The following is a 21,274-nucleotide window of genomic DNA, read 5'->3' as shown; positions in this document are numbered from 1 at the left end:
AGGTGCCTGTGGCCAGGAAGTGGAGTACAGACACCACCTTCAGTAGGGATGGGATGGCGGTTGGGCTATCTATCATGCTGACAAGGTCAGCGTGTGTCATGTCCACAATGGCGGTTATGGTGTCCCGGTCCAAACGGTAGAGGGTGTGGATCTGCTCATCAGTGAGGTTGAACGGATGTGCTCGGAGGCGTGGGATTGCGGGCTGCCTGCGTGGTGGCAGTGGCTGTGCTGGTGGGCCTTGCTGGCCCTGCCTTGCCCTCCTCCTCATCCTGCGTCTCCTCTGTGCGGCCGGTTGTTGTAGTAGTTGGTGTTCATCTTCTTCTTGAAGTTGGAGTACTTGCAGTGCTATCAGGTCCCCCAGGGCCAACATCGCTAGTCCTGCCGCTAGCATTTTGGAGTGGGTGTGGTTGTGGGAGGGGGTTTTGTGTGCAATTTATGTGTTTTCAAGCTGTATAGCCTCCACCTGTGGTGATTCATTCCACCTGTGCAAGCTGGAATCCCCTTTGGGCGAGCACGTCCCGCACACAACGCTGCAATTCGACGCATGGCATCTTGCTATTACAATCATGTATTTCATCCCGATGGCAGTGAGATATTGGTTCATATGTTCCTTCTGCTATGGTCCCATTGTTTCACATACTATCTTTGCAGTCGCGAACAAACTTGTGAAGGGTCAGTGGAATGTAGTACTCGATTAACGGTGGACCCTCATGCAGCACTGTACCGCGGTTCACCGACGGGCGGGGCGTCCCATTTGTGAGTGAAGCCAGTTGCCATTTTCACACACTGCCGCACTACATGGATGGATTTGTGATTTCAAGCGGTCACAGATGCCTTTTCGACGTGATGTTGCAAATGAGGAATTCGAAGGACAGCGCTTTCGGTTTCCAGCTAGCGGCGAGGAGACGCCCACAGGTCTGACTGCAGATATAAAGTTCTATTGTTTAATGTCCTTGGGACAGGGGCCATGGCGAGGATGCAATGATTGATATGAATAGTATGGGATGCGCAATAGCGTAGTGGACGATAAGGCAGGACGTTCCCAAATACATGTTACTTCACAGCACTAGAATTCCGGGCTGGAGCACAGAGGATTTTGCAGACTGCATTACGCACAGACTCAATGGAAATTTCACATGTTATGTGAGTAAATAATCAGGCGTTTTCATACAGGGATGAGGGAATGATGTATGGATGCATGGACAGATGATTTAATAGAGAGTTTGCCATGTACATGGCTTTTTGGAATCTATCCACTTCCCCTGCGCTATGTGATGCAGGGCTGCCATAGTGGGACCATCGTCTATCTGCCCTTGTTGAACCCTCCCTGTCTCGACGCGCCTTCAATCACTTGTGTCTATGCACGTTACTAATCCCATCTAATGGATTCTGTTTTAACAGACGCATGCACACAAACACTCGTTTGTAATAGTGTTTTCACCTCGATTTATATAGTTATGATTCGCAAGTGATTTTTGGGTGGGAATAATCCTTTTGAGTGGGCTAGCATGCATATGGCTGTGGATTTAGTGTGATCATTGAAGTGAGTAATTCAAATGAAGTTCTGATGCCCATACTATTCTTTTTCATTTCATTTGGGTGACAGGTATCTCCTCCCCTTTTGCCGCTGCCATCTGTATGCCACTCCTGCAGATGGCTTTTACTCCCGACACCTGCTGCTTCGTGTTAATCAGTGGAGCACCATTACGATCTTATGGGACGATCGCCAATGGCCCAAATGCCCTTACGCAGTACTAGTGGCTAGGAGCAACATATCGACCTTTCAGCTGGACTAGTGCCTACCTAATGGGACGGCCCTGCGGTTCTAGGCGCTTCCATGTTGCCTTTTTGAACGTGAATGTAGCCCCTGTGTACCATGAAGGAACAGGGCGTCACACAAGAAGAAGCTGGTCATTTATTGCGGATGCAGCCCACAATAATGAAATATATTTTGGAGTCCATGACCTAATAGCTGTATGGGCCTGGTGATTTTGTTGTGCATTAAATTTTGATTATGATATTGACCGTGTAGCGTTATTCTTTGCAAGTAATGTAGCATATTCCTATTTGTGGAGCGATGTATTGTGAGAAGATCTGCTTTGGGTTCCGGCTTCTGAGTATAGTTGCGTGGTACTGTACTGGGCGCGTTTGCCTACGAAGCCCAGTAAGGTCAGGGATAGGGGCTGCCATTATGACTGTTTTAATGATGTCATGCTCATGGGCGGGGGATTAGCTTTTGTGTAACAGATGCCGGTCAGCCAGGTGGATTGGTGGAATGATGTGATTATCAGAATATGGCTGGTCACAGGTGCCTGTGTTTGCGTGCGTTTCTTGGAGGGAGACTGAGGTCATGTCCATTGGAATAGCTTCTGTATTCGTGCCATCTGTGCCCTGCAGCTCCCATTGGCCCCTCTTGAGATGAGCCTGGCTGCTCAGTCACTCTGCCAACTTGTGTGGTACATGCTTATGCTGATGGTTGGTTTGTTTACTGGCAGGAGTACAGGGCTGGTGCAGTCTCACTCAGGATACTGCTTTGAATGTTGCCTTACACTGGTGTCAAGCGATGGGGGGCCTGTTTTTGTTTGTCTCAGTTTTCAGTTCATGTTGCTGTACTTGAACCTTCACATGCCTGTGCTGCATCAGTACGGCAATGGTGCCATGGCAAATATGGATGGCCACTCACAAGGCACCTGGAGCCCCTACATTCATTTGTTCGTTGGCATGCATGGGTGACTTGTACATTTCACTGGTTGCATTGTGTGACTTCATTCAACCTACGAGGAGTTGTGCAATGTGGCCAGGGAGTGGTGTACAGGCACTCAGTAGGGCCTTTTACGGTTGGTTCGCGATGCCGTACTTCTCACCATGGCGGAATGGTACTTTCCGCCATGCTTGATGGCGTTAGGTACATGTCCGCTAGGGTCAGAATTCGCGTACCGTTGCGCCATGGTGGTAATTACGGTTTCGCATGGCGCGCGTGCGCGTACTTGGTGCAGTTAGCGTTGGCGTTCACTACGGTGTCGCTAAAGGCATCGTACTTTACGGTGATGGGTCATAATCGCACCGAGCGCTATTCGATGGCGGTATTGCATTTCCGCCATTGTTTTTCGATTTCCGCCAGGGTCGTAATGAGGGCCATAGTGTTTTTTCAACTGAAATTTCCCAGAGGCTCTGGAATAAATGCTTTAAATACGGGTTCACAGTTGAAAATTATGAAGGCTGTCAAGAGTGTGTTGAAAAATAACTCTCAAACTGGAAAACCTTAAATAACTGTTATTCACACCGTAAGCAAGAGTCTATGTGGTGAATTGGGCCAAGATGTGGATAGAAGCCAGATTAACAAACCACTTTGTCGGTTTCCAGCATTCAATAAAGATATATGCAAACAATGTATTTTAAGTTAGCTCTGAGAATAACTGGTTATCTGGAATGCTTTTTAGTGCCAGTATCCTTTGTTAGTTAAGGCCGTTTTTGTACAACTCTGATGGCTCTACAACCACGTAATGGAGGCTAACACACCTGACGGTGAGAAAGCACACCACTATTACTGGAAGTAACATGGACCGAGCGACAAGGCTTCACTCTCAGGAGGTTGACACACAGGTACAATTAGCCGGCACACATCCATAGAAAATATACTAAACCAGTATGCTGGAAAATATGTACTTTAATTATGTTTCTCTTTTAGAAGAGGTCAAATAAGAACTTACCAGATAATATACCATATAGAAAAGCCCATTGTATGTTCTCAAAAATAGTATGTTTCTAAAAGTATTTATCTTCCCCTCTCCCCAATGCCTAGATCTGATCCCATTATCTCAGATACACACCCAACATAAGTTCACCGGAGGGGGAGAACCAGGGAACAACACAACCCGCAAAACTGGTAAAATCTCCTATGGACCTGCACAATTAAGTACAGTGTTGTAAAGGCACAACATACCCCAGTTTTCTGTGGTAGCCACTAGAAAAGGGGGGGTGAGGGCCTAGCACATATAAGTAGGGGGATAGGAGGAAAAGGGAACAAACCAGTTTAACCGGCAGGAACAAACCCTCAAGTCCCCAATGATCACATACACACTCCACTTTAAATCTGGCTCTTCAGAGCAGGGACCTGCAACCTGTGGCTCTCCAAAATCAGAGGTAAGTCTTCACATTTTACTTTTTGGTTTGAAGCTCCCTGAACCCTTGCTTGTTAACGGAAATATGGCCAAGGGCAGGTAAGTACCCCAGAGTCACTTTAGGTTCCAGGACAGGCAGAAAGATCCATAGAAAACTACGCAAATGTCAACAAGCCATCTGCTTGAATGGTGAAAAATGCAGGTTAGTTCGTTTCACACCACAGGTGTGGAGTCCATGGCAAACAATCCCGGGGAGGACCAGACGAGACACCAATGAAGAGATCCAGAGGGCGGGCGACAAACCAGATACCCCAGAGGAAGATGTAGCAGAGCAAGAAGACAGAGCAACAGTGTGAGTTATTGTGAAACGTGGTTGAGACTCCTCCAAGGAATCTCAAGCACAGACCGGAGCAACCCATGAGAGTGAGTATCTTTAATAATTGTGATAGGGATTTATACAGGTGCACACCCAATAGTTGTATACGTTTCTCTAATCTTATGGTTGTAATGAGGTGCGTGGGATTGTATAACAACCCTGACACAAGGTTGTAGTTATGTAAAACAAAGAGCTACGGTGTCCACGGTCTGTGGAACACTTGCGTCCCATGCACACCCTGGGTTTTGTAAAGGCAAACTATATTTATAATGTACTTATGTACCTATAATTAATGAGAAGGGAATCATTCACAAATCTTCTCAAAGATTTCACAGAATCTATTTTCGCGTTAGGCCGACATTTTTAGTCATACATTTTCTGGGGGGATACTTCATATTACAATATTTCATTCATATTGTCCATAGTGCATATCACAAAATATTTAGTGAAAAAAAACATCAAAGAAATCAAAAGAAAATGTTTAGCAATAATGATCTCAATGCGTTTCGGGATTGGAATCCCTTTTTCAGGAGCAAGAAATTCATTTAGTCCTCATTTTCATAATTCTGTCTTACGACTCTGTTCTGTGGGCTACGAGAAGATAATCAACATAGGGTTCATTAGCTACTATCTTATTATGAATTCTTCATTTCAATATAGATATGTTCTAGCCATATTTGTGCAATTTTACTTCACGTGGGTGCCACCTGGAGGTTACAATATGAATGCCAAGGATGAGTTCATAAATCTTCCTGTGTGAGGGGGCGAGGTGTCACCCAGCTTCTAGTGCCCTCTAGGGATAGATAGTTTATATAATTTATAAAAGAATATAGGAATATAATAGTCCAATGTGACCTGGCTCAAAATCAACAATAGTTTTTAGTTTCTTACAGGAATTATAAGGCATACCTGTAGAAAGGTGTGGTGCGGACAAACTGTAGCTTTCTGTATTATCAAGTCACTGAACTTCCAATTCAATGTAAAAGAAACGGCTTCTTGCCAAAATGGAACACCCTTTCAGAATTTTCTTTCGGTAACAGAATTATCCAAATACTGTAAGTATGTACCATTCCCTCATGAGATGTTGAGGGCTCTGTAGTAGATTATGTATAAGGCACTTGCTTACGGTTGCGACCAACATGCAGGCAATCCTTTGGTCTCTTCTGTAGGTATCACGAGAAAGGTGCCGTCCCTCAAAGGAGGGATATCAGTAAGGTATTCGGCACAACTATGTCACAGTTCTTATGTTGGAGGTATAGGCCGCCTTTTGTAATTGCTCTGTAACAAAGTTACAAAGAGAGTGTAAGTCTAGGTTGTTCGGCAAAAAATGCTGTGAGGTCTACAAAGGATAGTGCCTGTAACGCTGTATTACCTTTATATCCAACGCGTGGGTAAATCCTGTTTCTGGTCTTTTGTTAGTGTCGTAGTCACAAGAAATCTCATCCCACTCCGCTAAGGTACCGGCGGATTAGTGGGGCGCCCATGAAAAGCATCAGGAAAAAAATTTCTCATCTGCATACTCGCTTTACAAAACCCAGAGTGTGCATGGGACGTGAGTGTTCCACAGACTGTGGACACCGTAGCTCTTTATCTTTAATAATTACCCACCACAGGACCGCCAGAGCCAAGTACTCATCAGAAGTTTCATTGAAAATGGCTCCAGCACAGCGTAAACACTCACATAAGTAAAGGCTTCCTGACTAGGTGCAGTTTACAGGATCTGGGGCGCAGGGGCTTGAACCCTGAGCCAACATCCGTCTCAATGACCAAAGACTGGAACAAACAACCTTCCCATGGCGTTTATCTTTATGGAAGTCTCTCTGGGAGGATGAGGGCACCTGTAAAATAGCTTGAGTGACTTGTGGACAAAGAAGGGTGGCAGCTCAGCAGGCAACTAGAACAGCTGGAGGCATCTTAGGGAAAAAAGGGGGTTTAGCAAAAAAGAGGGTTGGGGGGGACCCCCCAAAAAAAAAAGTGAAAACATTTTTTTTTGATAATTTGACCTGTCGACCTTTTGGTGTCGACCATTTGTCCTGTCGACCATTTAGATTCGACCAGTTGACCTACAACCATGGTGTTGGTGTCTCACCACACTTCCAGGCCAAAGCAGTGACCCACAGCCAAGCAGAAGATGCTGGCAGTAAATGACGGAATGCAGCAATGAACAGCTCCAGCATAAAAGGCTCGACCCAGCAGATGAGGGTGGCAGCAGGAGAATTCAAGAAGACTTGACTGGTCCTCCATGAGCAATAAAAGCAAAACAGAATATGCCAGGACCACTCTACCCAGCCAATACATCCAGGTAAGGGTTACAAACTTCAGGAATCGTTGGAAAACTCCTTAATCAGGTTTTCAGAACTGTTTCTTCAAAGTCGCAGAACAAAACCGCAAGAGGGAGGCAGTGACCAGGATGCTCACAAGTGCCACTCCAACAATCGCTAGAGGGGTTGAGAGCAAAGGGTCGGTTTACCAGCCATACTAGTTGGTCAGTAGAACTACCAGTCCGCCTAGAGCACCCCACAGGAAGTGAGAGCAAGAGCCCAGGTACCTAGACTGGCTAAACCAGTTTCATTCAATATGGTGGCCGTCATGTGGGCTCACAAAGAGCCCACGTGGTCGAAATGGCCATTTTGTGCCTTCTTTGTTGTTACCCTGAAAAAAGAGCCCTAAAATGGTGCAGTGGCATTAAAAAAATGCTTTTTACACCAATAGCTACTGAAAAGGTACATTGACCTACCTATGCAGTAAGATGGCTTATACTCACTGTAAAGCCAAAACTGAAGTACACTGACCACCAATCTACTCTTTAAAACCATTGTAGGGTGATATAAACCACCTTGGCAAAAGTGGGGTGCCTGAGAGGAACTGGGTGCTTTAGGGGTCTCCCTAATACCATGTACCTGCAAAAAGGGTTACAATGGCAGTGGAACTTAAGAAGAAGTCCCTCTGGCCACCAAAACGAAATTAATGATCCAGAAAAAAGGGGAAAAGGTTGATGGGCCCTAGCAATATGATATCCTAATCCAAGTTTGAAATGAGCGAACAAAGATCACAAAATTGAAAGTTTATCCGTTTTTGTAGTTGCTTCATATTTATTACCGATATTTAGCTCTCGAGTGCATGGCCTGTTTCTTGAAAATGTGTACATTTTTTTTTTTTGTTTAGGCCACGGATCTCATTAGAGCATTACAGGAATTGGAAAATGCTGCCTCAGGGGATGCTGCAGTTCATCAGAGAATAGGTTCATTACCTATAGAGATGCAGGATACCTCTCTGTTGGACAAAGTAACAGGTACATGAGCAGATGTTGTGGTGTTTATTAGGGGTAGCAGTAATTTGCAATTTCTGTAAGTTATTTTTTTATCTTCGTTTCTCCAGACAAAGAATCCGGTGACCACCTTTCCAAGAGGGTAGAAGATGCTTGCATGTGTCTTGCAGACTACAATGGCCGGTTGGCAGCTGAAATAGATGATAGAAAACAACTAATTCGAATGTTATCGGACTTTCTGCAGTCTCAAAAAGATGTTGTGGCTGAAAAAGAGCTAAAGCTGGACGTGCGTAACTTTTTGTTTCCTCACATTTTTCACTGTTTTACTTTATTTACTTACCTGTACTAGCCTTGGTAGTTATAATGGTACCTTTTGTGTTGGCTTGCTAGGCACATATTTTTGCAGGGGAAAGCTAGACTGTCAAAGTGCTCCTGGTGGGGTGGAGGGCATACATATACAGAAGTATTTTTATTTTAGTTGAAAAACCAAAAGCAGAGTAGCAAAATCCATATGAAAGGCTGCAGCAGTCCATACTTGCAAATACGAAGAAAAATATGTGGTTACATTCTTGCAAGCTCCCCTGGGGAGGTCCTCTTATAGGATGGGAAAGGCATGTTAACTATGAAATGCCAACCGTTTTCTCATAACCGTGATTTGAGCCCAATCCTTGGTCAAGGACCATTTTTCAACTCCTAATATTATGCACGCTTGTAGAACCACACAACTTTCTATATTTGCTACAAGTGAGAGTAACACTTATAAGCTTTGAACTCTGCAACTCGGGAAGATTTAATTGACATTTTTGACAAAGCACAGGGATCTGTATCAGATTTTTAGATGGTATTTTTGTGCTTCCTACTTAAGTTGGGAGGCAAAAGGCTTTTTAGGAAGCAAAAACGTGATTCCCGATACCAATGTTTTTTATATATATATTTTTACACAAGTTAAAATGTACTTTTACCCCCAGATCATTTTTTTTCGAATGCATTCCTTATTTAACTTAGTAATTGCTGCAAAAAAGATGCATTTTACCATACGGTACATCTTCAGATCAGGGGGGGGGGTGGTAGTGTGGACCTTTTTAATGGTACAGCACCTCAGGTACAACAATTCTCGACGGGATTAAACAATCCCATGGAGCATTGTGGGTAAAAGCTTAGGGCGAGGGTAGGCATGCACAAATATGTATCAAGTATATTTTGCCTTTTCTTTGTTGGGAGTATTTGCCGGTTTTAAAGGGGTGAAAGTGGCACGTACACTGGTTACCGTAAGGTCTTGCAAAGTATGATCTTTCACTTGCCCAATACCCACATATCCCCTGTTTTCCCCTTGTATGGTTTATTACACAGCTGTGGGATCAATGGAGGCTCTGTTTAGCACCGTAATTACCGAAATCCACCCATTGGATTTCGAGGCATTGAAGGGAACCATGGCAGTGTCAACATTTTCTAGTAGACCCCCCCCCCCCCCCCCCCCCATCGCCCTACCCTGGTTGTGAGTTACAGATTCATGTTTCCTATAAATATGTTATCACAAGTTCTGCAAAATGGTAGTAAAGGTGGGGGGCACCCACACCCTAAAACTTAATTAACTTAAGTCATATTGTGTCAACAGAAGAAACATATCCCTCTCCTTTCCTCAATCCCTGCCTTTCTCTTTGCTTTCTCCGGAATTGACCTCTGTAAATCTTTGCCCTGTCAGCATCCCAGACAATACATTTCCCCTTCCATGCTTTTTGAACTTGGCATTTTCATGCTTGCTTTGACTCGGTGGATGAGGAGGCGCTTTTTAGTTCATTATGGTCCTGACACCTCTGGTCAATTTCAGGTTCTAGTTCTGGGTAGCAGGGGAGTTAATGTCTTGTGCCTTGGTCTCTTAGTATCCCCTGTCCCTTGCATTAGGTCATTGGCTCCACTTGGGAATCTTGCATAGTGCCATTTCTACATGATTTGGTTCTGTAGCACTATTTTGCATTGCATGAAGGGGTTTACCTTCGATTTGCAAATGGAACACTTTAGGGGGTCTGTTTGAGGCAAACATTATTGGGTCATCTCCTTCAGCACCGGAAGGTGTCATCAAAATATTCTTTTGTTTAGCCCTTTCTAGATTTTCCAGGTATTCAATCCTATTTTCCCTAGCTGTGCTCTGCCGAATCTCTGCCTATAACTCCTTCCAGTTTCGCTGCTCAGGGCACTGCTAGTCAACTTCAGTAGTTTCCTGCTTCAGAGTATCAGTTCCAAATTCCAGCTTGGCCCTTATTCCACTGAGTTCGTTTACTTGCACGTCTAGGCATGTCACTGATTTTCCCTTCAATACACCCCACTAGAGACTGATCAAGGTCTTGGGAGTGTGACGGGGACCTGGAGGGACTTGGATTTACAGGGTAACTATGAGGTTGGCAACAAGCTAAAATAATCTGATTCATCAGGCTTTTCTCTCTATTCTTCACAGATGCCAGTATTCATTTTTGACATCTTGGGGGAAGCACTATTTTATTTATTTATTGTGCATTTTTAAGACGCTTATACATCAGGTAAATTGTTTCAAAGCGCCCACAGGGCAGCAGGAAGGGGACATAGGAATGAAGAACAAATACAACAATGAAAGATAGAGGAAGACCTACTAGGCATTGTGAGAATTCTGAATGTGCAGGTGCAGAGAGAAAAGATGAGGTAGTGGGAGGGGGGGTAATTGCTAGGTGTATCAAGAGCCAGGGAGTGAGCAAAGTGCCTAGGTGAAGTGGAGACAGCAGCCAATACATACGTGCAGACCTATGGTGACATAGGCCAGTGGTTGTCAAGGCAAAGTGCTGGATGGGATGGAGGTTGTAGGCAATTGGGTGTTGGAGGCCCGGGAGGACACATAAGGGCCATGGTCACCAATCTCAGCAACTGTGGCATTTACCAGAGGAGGTAGGCAGGGAAGGAGGAGGTGAAAAGGAAAGTCTTGAGGCGCTTCTGGAATTTGAGGAGATCTGACTCAAGACAAAGACAAAGAGGAAGAGGGGAGGCTATTCCATAGGAGGGAGCCTGCTGAGGAGAGGGATCTTCCAGCTCACTCTTTAGTTAAGCGCTTAACACACAGAGGATTGGTGCCGGAGGCACGTAAAGATCTGGAGTAAGAGTATTTAATGAGAGCAAGTTGTAGCTAGCATGGTTCCCTGGCCTCAGACAGACTTGTTGATGATGCAGAGGGATTTGATTTTGATCCTTGTAGCAACTAGGAGCCCGTGGAGAGTGTTTAGGGATGGAGAGATGCAGTCCCTTGGCTTGAGGCCAAGGATAAGTCTCGCGGCCCTATTCTAGTTTGGCTGGAGGGGTAGAGAAGAGGAGGGTAGATTTAAGGAAAAGGCTATTGCAGTAGTCTATCATAGAGAGAACCAGAGCTCTAGAGACATTGACCTTCTGGGGGAAAGTGACAAAAGGGAGAATTCAGTTGAGGAGCTGGAGTTGAAAGTGGGACTTCTTGGCAAGGTCCTGAATATGAGGGAGGAAGGAAAGTGAGGATTCGAAGATGACTCCAAGGTTTCTGGCTTCAGAGGAAGAAGAATGGGGAGAACCCATAGAAGATGGCCAGAGTGAGGGACAGAAAGAGGGAGCAGGAGTTCCAGTAGGAAGGATCTCAGTCTTGCTGGTGTTGAGGCAGAGATCAGTGCAGGTGCACCAGTGCTGGATTGCTGATAGGTAGTCAAGAATGATGGAGGAAGTTTGAAAAACAGTTGCATGTCATCTGCGTCGCGCTGGAAGTTTTGGTAGGAGGTGGAAATGGGGTGTTCAAGCAGAGCAAGGTAGTTTGTAAAGAGCCAGGGAGAAAGGTTGGAGCCCTGGGGGATGCCGCAGGTGGAGATAAAAGTGGGGGAGGAGAAGGAGCCCAGAATAACCTGGGACGGACGGTCACTGAGGGAGGTCAGCCAGTCCAGTCCCCGCTCCTAGTTACCTAGGGTATCGTGGAGTCGTTTCATGAGGGTCGAGTGGTTGACCATATCAAATGCGGACGAGATCTCAAGTAGAATGAGAACATCTGGAGAGTTATAATCGAGAGATGCAAGCAGTTTCTCACGGGTGTTCAGAAGTGCAGTTTGCGTGCCTCTGGATGCCTGGAATCCAGATTGATGGTCGTGGAGGCAACCAACAAGTTCAGTGTGCTGGGTCAGTTGGGGGAAGACAAGCTTCTCCAGGAGTTTCCCAAGGAAGCGGGTGATGGATATGGGGTAGTGGGCTGGACAAGACTGGTCTGCCGAAGATTATTTCAGGAGGGGCACAAAAAGTAGTGCTTGAGGGAGGAGGGGAAAGATAACAGTAGCAAGAGTGGTTGCAGAAATCAGCGAGTGCAGGGGCAAGGAGCCAATATTGTCCTTAATGGTTCTGAAGGAGCAGTGGGGAAACCTTTTTGGAATAGACCTTTATGGAGCGGACACCTCGGGGTGACCTAATCGGGTGTGATCGCGAAGGAGGAGAGAAAGTCATTGGGTGGATGGTAGGCCACAGGAGTCAAAGGGGAGGGGGAGAGGGACGCAAGGGTGCTCAGAATGTCCTGAGTTTTTGCAGTGAATTGTGTACCCAGTGCGTTGTAGATGACCTGGGAGGGGAGAGGTGAGGAGGCGACAGGGCAGGGGTTGGCTAGATGCCTGCATATTTTAAAGATTCTGCTGTGTTGTTGGATGCACTAGAGACGCAGGCCTGGGTGTGGGCACTTTTCTTGGTGCGGATGGAGAGTCAGGATTGCCTTTTGGAGCAGGCGACAGCCCAGTGTGTCAGAGGGTGAGCCTGAGATCTGCCACTTCCATTCCGCAGCTCTGCACTTGCGTTTCAGGGCTGCAAGTTCAGAGCGGTACCAAGTGTTACGCTTAGAGGCATGTTTCAGGCGGATCTGCATGGCTGGGGCAAGAATGTCAAGGGTATTGGTAATGGCAAGATGGAGGTTGCTGAGAGCAGAGTCAGAAGTAGAATCTGTAGTGGGGAGCGAGGGGCGGGTGAAGGTAGATGCGAAGGCAGCCACTCACACTCATTTCATTGGACGGATGTTCGTGAACGAGCTTGGCATTACTGAGAGAGGCATGGTCAGAGGGCCAAGAGGACCCAGGTGAGAGGAGAGGAGAAGAGTGGTCTGACCAAGAGAGTGGGGTGGTCAGTGGGAGAGGAGAGTGAAAGATCAGTGTGGATGAAGGCATCAAGAGTGTGTTCAGCCGAGTGGATAGGACCAGAAGGGAGAATGGAGAGGGAAAGTCAGGTGCAGAGGTCATGCAAGAGGGTGGAAGCTGCGATTGAGGAGTCAAGGTGGTTAATATCGCCCATGAGGAGTTTAGTGGTGGTAGTGAGGGGAGGAGAAATCAGCCCATTCAGAGAGGATCAGGGTGGTAGAGCCAGGTGACCTGTAGATGGTGCCAATGGTCAGTAAAGAGGTGGGAGTTGACCAACTTGCAAACCAGGCTCTCAAAGGAAGAGTAAGGCTGGGCGCATTTTTAGGGAAGAAGGGAACCACTCAGGGAAGATCAGAGCGCCAGCATGGTTAGGGCGAGGCTTGGAGATTATCTTATAGCCACTAGGGAGAAGGGAGTCAAAAGCAGTGACTGAGGTGACCTTGAACCACGTCTCGGTAAAAGCAAGGATATCACGGTCAAGGTCTTCAAGAAGGAGGCAGATGTCGCCAGAGTGTTTGATGGCAGAACGAGCATTAAGCGTGGCTAGATGCTGCAAGAGATCTCCACCTGTGGAGGTTTCCTACGGAGGGATGCAGGGGCATGGTACACCAGTCGGAGGGTGGGGTGGGGAGGCGGGGCAAAGAGAGAGGAGGAGTAGCAGTAGTGGGGAGGAAGTCCAGGCGGAATGGCAGGCACTGGCCAAAGACGAGGAGGTTGGGTTGAGGACCCTGAACCAGGGTAGTGCCAGTGTGATAGACATCAATGATATATCTGTATGATGCAAATCCCGCCAAGAGGACTTCCCATTTAGTGCCACCATTAATGGGTGAGGATGTAAGAGGAGAGAGTCGAGCTGAGATGAGGAGTCCATAGATCTGAAGAGAGGACAGAGAAGAGGATACCAGTAAAGAGCTGGCTGGAAGTTGCACTGACATGGGTGTCTGTGATGGGTAGACCACGGTTAGTGATCACAATATTTTAAAGTTTTTTCTGCCAGACTTTGTGAGAGAGGGAGGATGGGTGATAGTATAGCAGTTAGAAAAGATAGGGGAGATGGTGAGTGCCATAGTTGTGGAGGAAGGAGGAAATAGGAGGGGCTGCAGAGCACAGTGCGAGCACAAACTCTCCAGGCGGCCTAGTAGCCAAGGGAAGCAAGAAGCAGATGCACTGGAATGGCAATCGAAGCACACAAAACAAATGTAGGGCACCTAAATTCTGTTTTGATGCAAGGCACTTTAAAGACACAAAACAAAATTGGCAGCACAAGTGGAGGGCGCATTTGAAAAAACGTTTTGGCTAGGCAGGACTTCAGAGGATTGTGATACAAGGTGAGGATTACTCGTGCTATGTGGGAGTAGGAGAGGGAGAGAAAGTTCATGAAGGAACACAAAATGTGACGTAGAAAGGAATAAGTGAGATTAAGTAAGGCAAGGAAGTCAGGGTGGTGTTGGCACACCTTGGTTGAACAGTTTTTAGAGATTAGTGGGGAGACAGTTCTAATGCTCAGTCATCACTCACTGGTATTTTGCAGGGCGCATTGAAGTTGCAGGGGCCCAAGTACATGTGGTAACGGGCTGTCAATTACAGGCTGATCCAGACATCAAAATGGGTAACTGTTTCTTAGTGCGAGTACCACAGTGCGGTCCCTACATCATCCGCTCCACAGCGATCAGACTTTTACCTATTGACCACTATGAAGAATGTAATTTTGTAATATATCCCAATTGGAATGTTCAAAATAAGTAATGCTTTCCCTCTCTACAATCTTGGTTATAAGTCTTCTTGCTGAATAAGCAATTGATCCGACACCAGTATGACATCCTCGGGTATTATCCCTTGTCATTGGACCCAATTTCTTCTCTCACTCTTTGGATAAGTAAGGCGATAAGTAATTCTTTGTTTTCTCCTTGTTAAAAAAAGGTACTGCAGCTATGAACCAGTGCCTAATATGGTCACTATGCGGTCAGCCGAGTAGTCGTTTTATTTGTACTATTCTGCCTGGTCCAAATTTTGTCATTGTAATCAGGGAAATGGAATACCACCTAACGGTTTTCTAAGTGCTCTGTAATAGGTGGAGAAGTGTGACAAGTGAAGAATATGGCTGCACAACTTCCTCTATTGATCCTAAACAACTGATGCCATCATGATGGTTGTACTGTGCACAGTTGATGCTTTGATGATGGCTCTACTGTGCAGCCACTCCCTTCTGGACTTACCACAAGATGGCTTTGTGATCTAGCCTAATGTTTGGTACTTGCACTGCCCAGCCCGTTGAGTCTGCAGTGCTGCACTGTCTGCTCATTTCACCCGGTTTCCAGCATCTGTGCTATGGTTGTGCACATTGCAGTGTTGAGACTTCAGACTATACAGCTCCGTGGGTCGATGTCTGCCTCACAGTAGTCAGTGTGTACTCTCTCGCTGGCAAACACGGTAGACTACTTACTCAAGTGTCATTAGATTAAGTGTCTTCTGCCACTGTTCTAGTGCCAGAGGAAAAGGGTGTTAGGGTGTCTGGTTATCCTCTGCTCTTCCCATTAGGGGCTATGGTTTGTTTATTTTACTTGTATAGTGCACCATGACCCAGAGGTATCCATGCGCTCGTGAGTAAGAAGACGGTTACATGTTACAGATCATTCAAGTAATACATATGACACATGGTACAGGCGAATGTTCAGTTGATGCACATAATACAAGCATACATGTGTACATGGACGGGATGGTCCAATTGTAAGGGGTCAGGAGTTCAAAGCGGGAGAAAGATTGGTTAATTCTTGTTAAGTAACATCATCATGGTGGGAAACATTGGCTGCATTTGGAGTGGGCTTTGGTTGAATCTGTCCAGTTTTCATCTTCCTGAGGTCTTCATTGCATATACATGGTTTGCCATGTTGCTCTGAGGCAATTGTTTAGCCCATAAGGCTTTTTGGGTTGATGCTAGACGGGGGCAGCTTTGCTGCAGGTTTAGATATTGCAGCCATTTTGGCAGAGCGATCTGGCACCACCTCTGTTTAGTTTTAATGGCACTTTGGGAAATACTCTAATCCCTTGCTTCCTCCTTAACCCATCCTTTAGGCCTGCTACTTACTCTGTACTCGAATGTGAAAATGTTGAAAGCAGTAAAACGGTAGCTGTGGGCATTTCAGTACCATGCCTAAGCCTAAGCCTAAGTGTTCGTTCTCCCACTGGTTAGCGATGACTGGTCCATGCTTTGTCCATGTGCATTTTTTATTTGTGGATTGACTTTCTTGGGGACCACTGAAGGAGTGCTAGACTTCCAACTAAGTGGATTCTACTCCAAAGAAATCCTCAAATGAAACCCACTTAATGGAACACAAAGCATTGTGCTTTTCCTCATATTAAGCGTCCTCTAGCTGCAATAATCAGGAGCACAGTATCATCGAGTGACTGGCACAATGTAAGTAAACATCCTACTCCTTACTCCTCTGCCTGGGTTCATTCAGTACTTCATGTGGAGTGTGAGGAATCTGAGGGTGTCTTCACTTCTTTCTTCTTTCCCTGTGGGTGGATATGCAAGGGAGGATCAACTGGGTGGAGGAGACTTGGGGAGTGGGAATGAGGCATCCTTGACTGAAACACGTGTAAGGAAGGCATGGTATCAACAGTAAGACGGACACAAATGACCACAGTTCAAGGGTGTTCATTGAACTTCAACCATGTTATGATAAACACCTATCTAATCCTAAATCTACAGATGAGCGCAAGCTGCGACCATCAAATAACGCAGTCCTAGTGGTGTCTAGCCAAAATGAAAGGGCCTATACTAAAAAACCTATTGCCAATACTTACCTCTAAATACAAATAGTGTGGGGTTAGTGTTTAGGTGTTCACAAAAATGATATGTCGGGATGTTCAGGCCGTTGGCCTCCCCTCCCTGCGTTTTCAGCACAAGACAAGTTGGTTCACTCGAGTGTAGCACAAGCTCTGGTTTCTTTATCACAAGGATACAGTTCAATCATTAGCATTTGCCTATCAAAGTCTCTTCATGCAGAGGGCCTGATATGACAAAACAAAGTTATTTTCCTCTTACACAAGTACTCAATTCAGATGATTCACTATTCACATCGGATCCCCTTCTTAATACAATTAGTCTCCCTCTGCCGGGTTTGGACCAATTTCAGTTAGCATCAACTATCGAAGACTTTTGAATGTGCATTGGGTTTGGCTTGACCCGTTGCAGGACCACTTCGATGTCATAATCCTTTTTTATATTTTCCACCTTTCAGTTGGATACGTAACGGAGACCTTCGAATGAGCGTCCACCTGGGGCCAGACCACTCTGTTTACGGTATGTGTCTTGGCTTCATAAGTTGAGTCACTCATCTGGTGTTTAATTATATTCACGTTGCTTGTCACATACGCTTCACACACTCTTCTCTTCAGTTTTCTTATACAATGTTGCCGCTTGCAACCTTGGCTTTAACAGAGGCTGGTCTGGTATCAGTCTCCCCAACTCACCAGCTGTGCTGACTTTACTGGCGCTGCTTTGTTGTAGGAGCCAAGGACCGTACCGCAGTGACCATCCTCCCTGCCTTGGCTATCGACATGGGAGCGTCCCGGGTACCTCGGGCACACAATGCAGGTTTCTTCAGCTTTGATTCTGGGGCTTATGTTTCTTATTATTGAAAGCTCATTAAAGTAACAGTGTTTCTCTGAAAAGGCAAAGGGCACTTCCCTCCTTGCAAACTTCTTCCGTCTTGCCGTTTGCTCCTTTTTTCCAGCATGGGGTCTGGCATGGATTCACATGCTCATGAATATTCCCCGTCAGGCCGGAAATCTTTGGTAAAAGAAAAAACAGTTTCACTTATAAAAATTATCTCCTTTAAACCAATCACTGAGCTCTGGGTCATTCTGCCCCTAGCCAATGGCTGTCGTCTCCCTAAGCCCCTCCTCTCACAGCCATCTTCAGATTTTTACCACACATCCCAGTGTTTAGTCCTTGTGTTTCTGTCTTAGAGCTTTGTGTTTTTCGTGCTTTTTTGCAAGGATATTACTATTTTGTTCGATCGAGCCTGTGTGCTCCATCCTTTCTTCATCCGATTATCGGGGATCCGTTTGATCAGCATCTTTCTTCGGCCCTCAAGGGCGGAATCGTTGTGTTTTTTCAATTTTAGAAAATTCCAGAAGACCATCGGGCCTACACTGCACGCCGGACCATGCCGAGCATTCCCAGTGCTTTTGTCTTCACTCGACGCACAAGGAGGAAGATTGCCAGATCTGTTGTGGCTCTACCAAGCGCACCATGAAGGATCAGCACAGCAAGCTGACGGTGTGGATCAAGACCAAGGCCTCTACTCCATGTGGTTCACAGGGGCATGCCTCACCCAGAACCAGCCAGTAAGAGCGGGCTTGTAAGTCCTTTGGGGGCCCAAGACCAGCCCAAGCACTGCAAGTCTGTTTCCATTAGGGTCGCTGCGCAATTGGGTCCTGTGACAAGCAGGGTGCGCTCATCCTCTTCATCGGCCTCAGTCTCCAGCCATCGCTCCAGTTCATCGAAGAGGAACCCGGCTATCCCTGGAAAGCTGCGGGAGAAGCTGGAGAAGGCCAAGCAGCAGGACAAAGTGTCCAACCTGCCCGTGAAGGCCCAGGTGATCCAGGCTAAATTGTTCTCAACTATCGAGTTGGTGGTGGCCGCCCTTTCGAAGGTGAAAGGGGCTGACCCGGTCCAGGGTACCCCAATGGCAGCCAGAGTGGCCCTTCCATCAAGCCGGGAGGCTTCAGCTAAACCAGTGGAAAAGACCCCAGAAAAAAGGATGCCGGCCGTAAGCCCGAGACGGACCCTCTGGGACTCGAAAAAGGGTGTGGCGGGTGTGGAGGAGCTCCACGGCACAGATATTTCTTCTTCCGACGAAGGGGACATGGATTCTGTCCACACAATCCCATAAAATGTTGGGGAATACGACGACATTAACGTTGAGGAAGTGGTCGTGCCGGAGGTGGCGACGACGCCGGCAGGGACGACATAGGTGCTGGGCCCAGCGAGCCTTCTCATCCCTCATCCCCCCCCCCCCGGCGCTCCGCCCCAGAGATTTGTCTCAGGACATTCTTTCGACTCTCCACGCGCATCGCCAGCGCTGGCCCCATTGACATCGGGGCCCAGACCGCTGAAGCTAAGGAAGCTGCACCCGATGCCTCCTCACCAGACACACCTGCCTCCAAGAAGGATTGAACCGGCCAAGTCGTCAGGCCCCCTCCCCTGCACCCCGGTGGGAGGCCGCTCTGGAACTTCGGCGCGCAGGAACACCTCTCCACCGATCGATGGGTGGTGGATGCTCACGCCCACAGACACACTTTGGAGTTTCAGTGAAAGAGTCTGCGGGTTTGGCCCGGCAGGAACAAAACATCCCCCAGCTGTGGCTGGAGGTTCGGGCCAGGTTAAAAAAAAGGGGCAATACAGCTGGTTCCGAAGCGGCTCTGGAGTTTACTCCAGATACTTCTTAGTAAGAAAGACGACAGGGGGCTGGAGGCCCATGCTCGATCTACGACGACTCAAGTCTATCAAGTCCCAAAAATTCAGGATGGCCACGTTGCAGCACATGCTCGGCCAACTAGAGGATGAAGACTTCCTGTCGTTGCTGGATCTAGAGGATACGTACTTCCATGTCCCCATTCAAGAAAAACATTGCAATTTCATGTGCTTCGTCTTACAGGGGAAACGCTACCAGTTCAAGGCTCTCCCTTTCGGATTGAAGTCGGCGCCCAGATTTTTTACAAAGTGCCTGGCTCCGGTGGCAGCCCATCTACGCCTACAGGGAATACATGTGTACCCATACCTCGACGACTGGCTCATCCATGCCAAGTCAAAGGACATTCCCGTCGATCACACAGAGGGGACCGCCCAACTGCTGACGGATCTGGGATTCTCAGTGAACTATCCAAAGTCGTGCTTGATTCCATCGCAGGACGTGCTGTTCCTGGGGACCAAGCTCGGCACAGTATCCTGCCTGGCGGACCCCTCAGAAGAGATAATTGTGGTAATTTTGGGCACGGTGCAATGGCTGTTAACACTGAGGATCACCACAGTGAGGACCATCAAGTTATTGCTCGGCATGATAATGTTGTGTATCTACCTGATCGGGCTCTGCAGGTTGCGGATGCGACCTCTCCAGGAATTCCTGGATGCCCGCTGGATCAGGTGTCCGTAAGCTTCAAGGACAGGATTGTGCTCGATGAGTTCCGTCGGGCAATAAGGTGGCTTGCCAAGGGCAGGACTTCCAGAACCCCCCCGTATCAGGAGACGGTCACCACTGCCGCTTTCCTGGAGGGCTGGGGAGCCCATACTGGATGTCTCCACGGCAGAGGCCTGTGGCTACCGGAGACGGAGCTACACATCAATGTCCTGGAACTACGAGCAGTGTTTTGGGCCCTCAAGTCCTTCCTTCCGTCCCTCAGGGGCAAAGTGGTGAGGGTCTTCATGAACAGCAGGGGGGCACCAGATCCCTGACGCTCTCTAGAGAGGCGCAGGAGTTGTGGCACTGGGCCTTCGCCCAGGGGAAGTTTCTCATTTCGTTTCACCTGGCAGGAGTCAATAACACTGTCGCCGACTCTCTCAGAAGGGAGTGGCGCTCTTGCCACAAGTGGGAACTTCGGCAAGATCAAGTGGACAGCCTGTTCCTCTGGTGGGGCACACCCAGATCTACCTATTTGCGAGTGTGGCATACAGCAAGTGCCGGAGATTCGCCAGCAGGTTGCACCAGCCGGGGAGCATGAGGAACGTATTCTCGTTCCCGTGGGAGGGTCTGTTGCTGTACGCTTTCCCTCCGTTGCCTCTGCTACCAAGAGTAATCAGTCAACTCAAACTGTGCCGGTGCAGGATGATCCTAGTCGCCCGGTGTGACTGAGACAGATTTGGTATCCACACTTTATATGCCTGGCAACATCACCTCCAGTTAATCTGTCAGTGGTTGCAGATCTGCTCACCAGAGAAGGGGGCACAATCCTGCACCACGACGCAGGATCGCTGAACCTGAAGGCCTGGCTCCTGCAGCCTTAGTTCGGTGGGTACGAGCTGCCGGCGGACTGCAGGGAGGTCCTTGCCAGGATCAGAGCATTGCCAACGCTTAAGTGATACAGGCTAAAGTGGAAGTCTTTGTGCCGTTCGCAGAAGATCCACCCGTTGAGGGCCCCTCAGATCCTTCCGTATCTGTTGTCCTTGGCTAAGGCAGGGCTGGCACACTCCTCCATCAAAGTGCATCTGGCGGCTATCTCCCGCTACACCAGGTCTCCGGAACAGTCTTCTCTTTGGTCTCAACGTCTAGTCAAGGAGTTCCTTAAAGGACTATTGAATCGTTCCCGCCGGTGAAGGCACCTGCCCCGCCGTGGGAACTCAAAGTGGTTCTGACGAGGCTCA

General features: G+C 47.5%; 1 protein-coding gene across 4 annotated transcripts in view; it reads left to right on the top strand.

The window, feature by feature from the left end:
- RPRD1A (regulation of nuclear pre-mRNA domain containing 1A) overlaps window positions 1-21,274 on the top strand; it is an 897,566-nt gene that overhangs the window by 491,647 nt on the left and 384,645 nt on the right. For all 4 annotated transcript variants that reach the window (XM_069620527.1, XM_069620526.1, XM_069620529.1 and 1 more), the window contains 2 exons: window positions 7,663-7,789; window positions 7,876-8,051. In XM_069620527.1, coding sequence (XP_069476628.1) covers window positions 7,663-7,789; window positions 7,876-8,051 — 303 coding nt within the window. The remainder of the gene's footprint in view (window positions 1-7,662; window positions 7,790-7,875; window positions 8,052-21,274) is intronic.

The sequence above is a fragment of the Ambystoma mexicanum genome, chromosome 5q (assembly GCF_040938575.1).
Source record: "Ambystoma mexicanum isolate Mex_15411 chromosome 5q, UKY_AmexF1_1, whole genome shotgun sequence".
Classification (NCBI taxonomy): domain Eukaryota; kingdom Metazoa; phylum Chordata; class Amphibia; order Caudata; family Ambystomatidae; genus Ambystoma; species Ambystoma mexicanum.
Note: the sequence above shows the minus strand (reverse complement) of the source record. Positions and strands in the feature narration are given on the sequence as shown.